The sequence below is a fragment of the Carya illinoinensis genome, chromosome 1 (genome assembly GCF_018687715.1).
Source record: "Carya illinoinensis cultivar Pawnee chromosome 1, C.illinoinensisPawnee_v1, whole genome shotgun sequence".
NCBI classification, from domain to species: domain Eukaryota; kingdom Viridiplantae; phylum Streptophyta; class Magnoliopsida; order Fagales; family Juglandaceae; genus Carya; species Carya illinoinensis.
Genome location: NC_056752.1, coordinates 36,154,279 through 36,164,524, shown reverse-complemented (window position 1 = coordinate 36,164,524; position 10,246 = coordinate 36,154,279). Strand labels below are relative to the sequence as shown.

Below are 10,246 nucleotides of genomic sequence, written 5' to 3'. Positions count from 1 at the left end.
GAGAGTTAGGGGAAAAGAAGGACATGGGGAGGAAGCCCTTGACATGGTGGTTCTAATGGTGGTGCTTGGTGGCCGTTTCAACCGTGTATGGTGGTCCAAAGAGGTGAAAAAAGGTTGAAGACCCATTTCTTTGAAGGGAGATAGAGAGAGACTCGGTGGCCGGTAAAGCACACCACCGGTGCAGTGGAGGTCGCCGGTGAGGGAGGATCACGCCAGTGTGGGAGGTGAGGCACGGCGGCCAGAGGTGGCGCCGGTTGGAAGCTTGGACCGAATGGATATGGAGGAGCAAGTTCACGTCGGCCATGAAGAAGAAAGGGAGGAGAGAGAAAAGAGAAAAAGAAAGAAAAGAAAAAGAGAAAAAGTGAGGAAGAAAAGAAAGAGGCTTGGATAATTAATCTCAGTCCTACGTTTCGGAATCTTCAAAAGGATCTAACGATGAATTTAAACACTGATTTGAAAACGCGTAAGTGTTTTATTTTAATACAACACTTAAATAAAACACTAAGAGAAATTAAGATAGAATATTATTTTATAAACTAAGGTTTATAAAATAATATTTTCTTCATCATTATATAAAATGATAAAGTATCATTAATAAATCAAAGTGCATAAAACACTTAAACAAAACACTGAGAGGAATTAAGATAGAATATTATTTTATAAACTAAAGTTTATAAAATAATATTTCTTCATCATTATCTAAATTGATAATGTATCATTAATCACTCAAAGAGGATAAAACCATTTAATTTAAATAAGAGTTTTCAACGTAAAGTTAAATCTCTTAATATTTTAAAATAACTGAAATATTTAATATAAGATATTATCCACAATTATAATATTTTCAGAGCTCATTAAAATATTATAATTGTGCTACATTACAACATACTTATCTAATAATACTGAAAATATATTCTATAGATATTTTCATAATATTTAAAATATTCGTAAGCATTAAAATATCTATCTTATTTTGAAATCCGCAAGATAGCTTTCAGAACACGCCATCGAGATACAGTACGTAGAATAAGTTTCAATACGTAGATCGAGGCTCATAAAGAAGAAGAAGAAATGAGCGGATATTACAATAAGCTAACTTATAGAGTTTTCACGGGGTTTCCAATAGAAATTCCTTAAATTAAATTTTCTAGCGGGTTGTTACAGGGTGTGTAAAAAACTAGACTATTATAACATAAGTAGAAACATTAGCACCATTAATTCACTACAATCTTCTCACTTATTATAACAGAAAAAAAATAGAAATAGAGAAACAGAAAAAAAATACAGAAACAGAAACTATTATAACAAAAATAGAAACTATTCTAACAAAACCAGAACCATTAACATCATTAATTCACTACAATCTTCTCACCTATTATAACAGAAAAAAATAAAAATAGAGAAACAGAAAAAAAATATAGAAACAGAAACTATTATAATAGAAAATGAAACATCAGCACCATTAATTCACTACAATCTTCTCACCTATTATAACAGAAAAAAATAGAAATAGATAAACAGAACCTATTATAACAGAAACATAAACAATCTTCTCACCTGTTTAGTCTTTAATTAGCATTAAAACTTAGGCCGGTAGACATTGAATTTGATGCCTCCACAAAATCAGCAAACTCCTCTAAAAATTTACAACAAAACAAGTTAAATAGCCTTACATAACATATATTATAAAACAGAATAAACAACAAAATAAATATATTACATATCCATATCCAATTGCTTTTCAAATTCCTCTACTTCATCCAATAAAGTCCTAAGACTTATTGGAGTAGAAGAAGAACGAAGCCAATTTTATGCACATATGAGACCCTCAACACTCATTGGATTTAAACTACTTCTGAAATGGTCAAGCACACGACTAGCAGTGCTAAAAGTAGATTCAGAGGCCACAGTAGATGATGGTATTGCAAGTACATCGCGTGAAACTTTTGAAAGTACACGATATCTAACTGAATTCACCTTCCACCAATTTAGAATGTCAAAATTATCATCTTGATCCTCACATCTTTCAGCTAGATATTTATCAACCTCTGACTTACTTTCCAAATTGTGTTCTGACTATAACTGTTGTTTAAATTGTGCCATCAATTGTGTCTTTCTACTCTCATTCTTGTCAACTAAAGGACTTACATCTTCATGTGGAGAACTTGTGTGCTGAGGAGAATTACCTTCTTCATTTTCCATGTATGTCTCATAAATGCGAGTAAATGCATTTCTCACCCTCCAACTGAAATCAATTTTATTTGTAGGATCATGTGCATACATTTGTCCCAAACCAAAATCAAGATATCGCATCTTGAACCTAGGATCAAGAAGAACCCTAACATACAGCAGCATATTCTGATTTTCCAAATTGTCCCGATACTTTTCAAACTTTTCCAACATATTTGTGGCCATTAATCCCACCACGGGGTTTCATTCTTCACACTCCATATTAATAGCATCTTTTATATGAACCAACTCCGGGAAAAAAATATTGCAAGTTACGTATTCACCCCCCCGAGAAACGTAACGTTGCATCGTGAAATAATTGAAGAAACCTCACAAATAGCTTCACCTTCTCCCAATTGGATGCATTGGGAGTCCCTAACTTCCTTGACTTTCTTTTATTCACGAAATCTTCATCATCAACATCGTCGTCGTCATCACCTTGAATACTACCAAGGAAACACAGATATTCTTCCTCCAATCTCTCAAAAACCTTTCTAAATTTTGCAGCCCTCTCCAACATAAGATAGGTGGAGTTCCACCTAATTGGTACATCTAAACAAACTTGGGATTTGGATTGAATATCTTCCAAACCTACACATCTCTTAAATATTGCCCATCTTTGAGGGGAAGATTTAACATATTTCACAACACCCCTCACCTTCATAATAGACTCATCATATTCTTTCAACCCTTCCCGAACAATTAAATTCAAAATATGGGCTGAACATCACACATGTAAGAAATCATGTTCCAAAATCGTGTCTCTCATATACTTGGTTTTTTTTTTTCAAAAAAGAAACAGCCCCATTATTAGAATTTGTATTATCAAGAGTGATTGCAAGTATCTTTGGTTGCCCCCAATTATGCAAACACATCTCTATACCCCCACCAAGTGTATCACTCTTGTGATTTTCAACCAAAGAAAATGATAAAATCCTATTGTGTAATTTCCAGTCATCAACAATAATAGTATTAGTAATATAATTAATTAGTATTATACTAGTAGTAATATATTATAGTTATATAATAACTATATAATATAGTAAAGTTAAGTGATTAGTTTATTTAGTTATTATAATTAGTATAGTATAACTATAGTAATTACTTAATGGCGAGTTAGTGTCTTAGTGATATAATTAGGTTAGATGATCATTATAGTTATAGTATAGTTATAGGTTAGACTATTAGTAATATAGTATAGTAATAAACTTATATATATTAGACTATTAGTAATATTATTTATAGACTACCCACTTAATTTTTTGTAAAACTATAGTCTATATTAGTATAAGTATAATTTTAAGTTATATAAGTATACTCTATATTAGACTATTAGTATTTATTTTATTTTTATACCATATTAAAGTCTAGAGTCTAGACTATTGCTCTATTAGTATTAGTAATTTAGTATAAATATTAGTATTAGTATAAAATTCTAAATAATAGTATTAATTAATAATTACTTAATGGAAAGTTAGTGATACAATTAGGTTAGATGATAATTATATAATTAATTATTTATAATTATTATATAATCAATATATATATAACCAAAATGACCAGTCCGGTCGGTTTTTCTGGTCCGGACCGACCGATTATCACCCCTACTTTTAAGAAGGGGACAATTTGGGCTTTCCGTAGAAGATATTTTTCTATGATGAGTTTAAGATTGACGAAGTGAGTTGCTGCAGTGGTGATGGAGGGAGTTACAATGAGGGATTTTTCAGGGGACTCCATTGTAGGAGGGACGTTGGTCTTTTCACGCTCTGATTACCATAAAGAAGAAAGTAACCCACTAAGTGTTTGAATAAACGCCATATAGAGAATACACAGAGAAAGGCAGCAGAAATGCATTATTGTTTTTCCATTATATTTCGAACACTAGAGGTTAGAATAACAAACCAGAATATTCTTTCCACTTAATACATGACATCTGTCCATTCCTGTTACACAACGGTCTTCTAGAATATTATAGACTTAGTGCTCTGTTGTTGTGGAATTTGTTGCATTCGGTTGTGATGCCTTAATACTCTCAGCTCGACCTTCTCCCGGTACTAAATATATATATTTATTTATATATATATATATATATATATATGTTGAAGATTGACCAGTACTATATATTAATATATAATGTGGTAGCTCGATGATCTCCTCGTGACGCCGTGACGGGTTACATGATTAATATTCCAAGACTATAAATTTTTGCAACCAAATGGAGTACGGGTAGGTGTAATAGCTGGTGGCTGCGGTCCCATGCATGCATCGTGTCTTCCATTTCAATCGTAAATATCAAGTCACATTTCCTCTTATTTAATTAAAGACTGTTTTGCGCGCAATGGGTTACCTACCAGTATCCTTCATGACTACGTACTACTGCTACTCGATCGATAACATTAATTATTTATTTTTCACATTTCCCAGGCCATTATATATTCTAGCTCATGATCTGCATCTAACTCATGTCTAGATCAAAAGATAAAATTTACTAGCTGTGATATAATTAATAAATGCTATTAATTTGATCTACATGATCATGAGTTTAAAACTATATTGTATTTTAAGTTTTTTTTATTAATTATAATAAAACTTTATTTTAAGATCGACCTCTACATCGCACAATATCCACGTGGATATCTTAGAATAATATTACTCTAAATAATATAATGTTTAGACATAATCATATACATATATTTTGCAGTAAATCCCAGCTGGATGATCATAAATAATTGATCTAGATGTTTCAAAAGTCAAACCTTGGAGGTGGCCTTTGGTGTATTTATAGTAGATTTGGACCATTAGGTAGATCGATGATCATCCATCACATGAAGCCCTTTTTTTCCCTGCTAGCTCATGATTGCCTAATTCAAGGTTTAGAACTAACTAGCTAGCTAGCATTGGTTTCATCGATCGGTTGTTCACAATTCCGTGTGAATATTAATCTAATTCATTCGATCTTTGTTGGTGTTGGTGCGTACTTAATTATACATAAAATCCTGCAAGTAATAATAAACAGAACCTTTATGCTAGTTCGCACGATGAAGCCTGTTTCTCTCCAAACTCTTAGGCCTTTTACCACACTTTCGGCAACTTAAATATTATTGGGTCATCCAAGTCTTGTGTTCTCTTCCTACTACCGATATTAGAGGTCACACTCCTTCCGATCATGATCATCATGATGGAATGGAAATACATAATTAGTACAACAGAAAATCACAACTTGTTTCAAAAGTTTAAACTAATAAAAAGATGTAGATTTTATTATTTATTTTATATCTTAACATGACTCTCTCTCATATCTGATCTTCCTTAATAGATGGCCCAACACAAGAAATATTTAATTAAATGAAATAGAGTTTAGAATCAAGATTCGAATTCAAGACCTCTGCTCTGATATCACATGAAATGAATATCTAAACAGTTCCATGATTTTGCCGGCCTTCAGCTTGAGTACCGCTCGTATATTTTAGTTAACTTTTTTCTTAAGAAGTAAGAAAGTGAATACTAATAAATTTGTATATTTTTTTAAATATTTAAAGGTATTAGAGTAAATGTAAATACAACCGTGAAGTGCTTACATGTCGCAATCATTTTGAAAAAGTGTGAGATTTATTATTAAAAAATTAATTTTTTTCATATACGTCTTATTTTTTATTTACTTTTTTCAAAATGATGGCACCAAAGTTGCATAATTGATGGTTACATATATATTTTCTCTTTAAAAAATATTTGAAAGAAAAAAAAAAACAATTACATTGAGGACACACAACAATAGCTATTTATATTTTGACTTGTTCTTTTTTTTGGTAAGAGTAATATATCTAATTTAAATCGTGTGTAGGCCTTGTTTGATTAATTCTTTGCATGCCGTTGACCGTCAGATTTTATCCATGTGTGGTACACAAACTTAGATCTACGAGTCACGATGCATGCTTATTTGTTTGGTCAGAGCCTGAGCCAAGTGAGTCCAGAAAATATGCGGAGGTTTTACTCAGGGGCGATATTCATTATTTCATTAATCATACATTATATTTATTTTTATTTTTATTTTTATTAAATTAATTAATTTTTTAATTCATTATCTCTGTAGCACATATTTATTAAAAATAAAAAATAAAAAATTACTTGAAACATGGAATAAAAATATAATAAATAGAGTTTTTCTCGACCCTTTATTTATTTTTTTATTTTTTTGTGAGAAAGTAAAATAAGTAATGAAAAGAAATTTATATGGGTAAGTAAAGATCATGCGGAGGTTTGAGAGGCAAACGTACCAAACTCACACTGTCACGTGTCAGCCGGACTGAAGTTGTTGGGGGCTTGTCAAGGGGGATGGGCCAAGCACGTGATCCCCAGCTAACTTCTCTCCTGATTTTTATATAAGAAACGCCTCTCTTCTACTGCTTTGTAGATCAACACCCAATACTGGAATATTTTGGTAACCCCAGTTCTCTCCACTGCCACTGCTAAGCATACAACGTAGTTGCTTAGTGCCCTCATCTTCGAAGTTTGAAGAGAAAATGGTGACCGTGGAAGATGTCCGAAGGGCTCAGAGGGCTGAGGGTCCTGCCACGGTTATGGCTATTGGAACGGCCACTCCCCCCAACTGTGTCGACCAAAGCACATACCCGGACTACTATTTCCGTATCACCAACAGCGAGCACAAGACTGAGCTCAAAGAGAAGTTCAAGCGCATGTGTAAGACCTCCTCTAATTTCTTTCTTTTGGGTGGTTGTTTTTGTTTGTGTTTCTCGATCATGATCGACAAGTAAAAACAGTCTAACATGCAAATATCAGGCCAGGCAACACAAAACAAATGAATGAAACATGGTAATAACTAGCTGATGGCTTTGTGTTGATCATATGAGAATAGATTAGGCTAGGTATTTAGTCGTCTATACATATATATTATATTATACATTTATACGAGTGGTATTCGTAGAGTGAGTCAATTTAAAAAAAAATATGTTTTATTATTAAAAAATTAATTTTTTTTATGAGTCTTTTATTTATTTATTTTTCTAAAAATAAAATTACAATTACAACAATCATTTCTCAAAAAATTATATATTGTCTAAGCAAGCCGTACGTGTGCGAGGTGAAAATATAAACCAAGGGAAAGAGAGAGGGGTTGGCAATGATCAGTGTGTTTATTTCAGGTTGCAGACAAATTAAAGGAACACGATCGTAAGAGTTTTTTGGTTGCCTCCGGTCAATTATGTTTAGTAATTAGTCTTTCTGCCATGCAATTTCAGGTGACAAATCCATGATCAGGAAGCGTTACATGTACTTGACAGAGGAGATCCTAAAAGAAAATCCCAACGTGTGCGCCTACATGGCTCCTTCGTTGGATGCTAGGCAAGACATGGTGGTAGTTGAGGTCCCAAAACTAGGAAAAGAAGCAGCCACCAAGGCCATCAAGGAATGGGGCCAGCCCAAGTCCAAGATCACCCACTTAGTCTTCTGCACCACTAGTGGCGTGGACATGCCCGGGGCTGATTATCAGCTCACTAAGCTCTTGGGCCTTCGCCCATCTGTTAAGCGCCTCATGATGTACCAGCAAGGTTGTTTCGCTGGTGGCACGGTCCTGCGCCTAGCAAAAGACCTTGCTGAGAATAACAAGGGTGCACGTGTGCTTGTCGTGTGCTCGGAAATCACCGCTGTCACATTCCGTGGGCCTAGTGAATCCCACCTCGATAGTCTTGTGGGCCAGGCCTTGTTTGGCGATGGTGCAGCTGCAATCATAATTGGAGCTGATCCAATCCCCCAGGTCGAGAAGCCTTTATTTGAATTAGTCTCTGCGGCCCAAACAATTCTCCCCGATAGTGATGGGGCCATCGATGGGCATCTTCGCGAGGTTGGGCTTACATTCCATCTCCTAAAGGATGTTCCTGGGCTCATTTCAAAGAACATTGAGAAGAGTTTGGCGGAGGCCTTCCAACCCTTGGGAATCACAGATTGGAACTCTCTCTTCTGGATCGCACACCCTGGTGGGCCTGCAATCCTGGACCAAGTAGAGGAGAAGTTGGCTCTGAAGCCCGAAAAGTTGCGTTCCACACGTCACGTGCTTAGCGAGTATGGCAACATGTCCAGCGCTTGCGTGCTGTTTATCTTGGATGAGATGAGAAGGAAGTCTGTTGAGGATGGGCTGAAGACCACCGGAGAAGGGCTCGAGTGGGGTGTGCTGTTTGGGTTCGGGCCTGGGCTGACGGTCGAGACTGTCGTGCTGCATAGTGTGTCTGCTTAGAGGCCCATAATTGATTCTACTTGGCCCACGGTGTTTCTAAGGTCTGTGCCTAATTTGTTTGCTTGTTGCGTTTTCCACAATGAAGCGTGTGCGTTTCAAACTGAGTGTTCTCATTTTCATGTTGTAGATTGTTTCATAAAAAGCAAAGGAGATCTTTGTATCAGCTTATATTATGATGATGGGATATCTTATGTTGCATTTATGTTGGTTAAAATATGGTTATGTCAAAAAGAAAAGAATAAGCATATATCACAAGCGGAACTTTGATTATTTGATAGCTAAACTACTTTTGGCAAATCTGATTTTGAGTGGATGTTCTTTTACCCATGAGTCGGTTGTGCATCCGGGTCATTATTTCCGCTCCGGTCTATGATTCGATAAATCGGGTTCATCCGGATGGATATTTCAATTTTGTATCCACCCCTATCCAAATGTAGATATGGTTATTTAATGCAAGTATCGGGTTCGTATCCGGTACCCATAATCAGATTTCACATTTTATGCTTGTAATACTCTTTCAAATAATTTTTTGACAAATTTGGATATTAGACTATAATCAGAATAATTGTGTATTAGAATATTTATAATTAAATACATGTCCGGATTATAATCAGATTAGTCCGGACAAGTATTATAGTCGGATTTATACCCTTACCCATGACTATCAGATAAAAAAAAAAAAACATTCTTTTGGTGATTATGAAAAATGACAGAAGCCAATGTCATTAGGATTTCATTCAAGAGTACTGTTACATCTATAAAATAATCACACAAAAATAATTTTACAAATTAATGTAACTTCATTTAATCCGTTAGATTTATTATACAATAAAAATGATTTTAAAAACTAATGAATCATATTAAATAACATTATTTTATAAAATTATTTTTATATAATCATTTTATAATCAGAGTATTTTCCTTCATTTAATATTTTACAATATAGTGAATAAAAACAAATAGTAATCTATACTCGGGGGATAACAAGTCCGGGTCGTACAACTTTACAGCAAAACGTATACAAACCCCTAGTACTTCTAGCGAAGATAGCATATGTGCCACCTAACCTACAAAAGCGAGAAGAGTAGGTGGAAATTGATAGGGTGGCTCCCTCAGCCCCCTACCTATTTCTTTATTAAAGAAGCATTGCTAGTGGCTACTATATATATATATATATATTAATGTAGCTTATTATTTTTATTAAAGATCACCATAAATAGAGGGGCTTCCTCATCATTCTTTTGGAATTTTTATGCCATAGCGTATATATTATAACAATTTTACTATAATTTTGCGTATTTATTTTGTATTTTGTTGATGTGATAGAATTCAGTATTTATTTTATATTAAAAAAATTAATTTAGTTAATTATATTAATAAAATATATAAAAAATACATAAAAATGACTGTACGTAAAAGTTTTTATATTTTATTCCAAACCACCTTTCTGAGCTTTTCTTTTTTGTGGCTCAATTGTTTTAATTATGGGACTCTACGTATCATGGGACTGCAAATTACATTCAAAGGTTTTATGGTCTCCAAATTCTTTCACACTTGTTTCTGGATGGGGACACTTTTGGGTTGGAGTCCAGGTTTGGGCTTTTGTCTTCCCCTGGTTAGGCCTCGGGCCCTTCGTTTTTCGGTAGAGCTGAAGCTCAAGTCTCATGGTCAAAGACCTATTCAGCTTAGGGATGGGGCTTCTTTCGGCCATCACTATCTTAAGGCAGAAAAGTAAGAACTTTAATTTAACTTCACGCTCAAATTAGTTGA

The 10,246-nt window shown here is 34.2% G+C and overlaps 1 protein-coding gene across 1 annotated transcript; it reads left to right on the top strand.

Annotated features, from left to right (window-relative positions):
* The first annotated feature begins 6,623 nt into the window (after nucleotides 1-6,623).
* Nucleotides 6,624-8,759, top strand: LOC122316397 (chalcone synthase 2). The gene is made up of 2 exons (XM_043132918.1): nucleotides 6,624-6,927; nucleotides 7,485-8,759. Exons 1-2 carry the CDS (start codon nucleotides 6,750-6,752, stop codon nucleotides 8,474-8,476), a joined length of 1,170 nt encoding a protein of 389 aa, XP_042988852.1. The 5' UTR covers nucleotides 6,624-6,749; the 3' UTR covers nucleotides 8,477-8,759.
* Nucleotides 8,760-10,246: the final 1,487 nt, after the last annotated feature.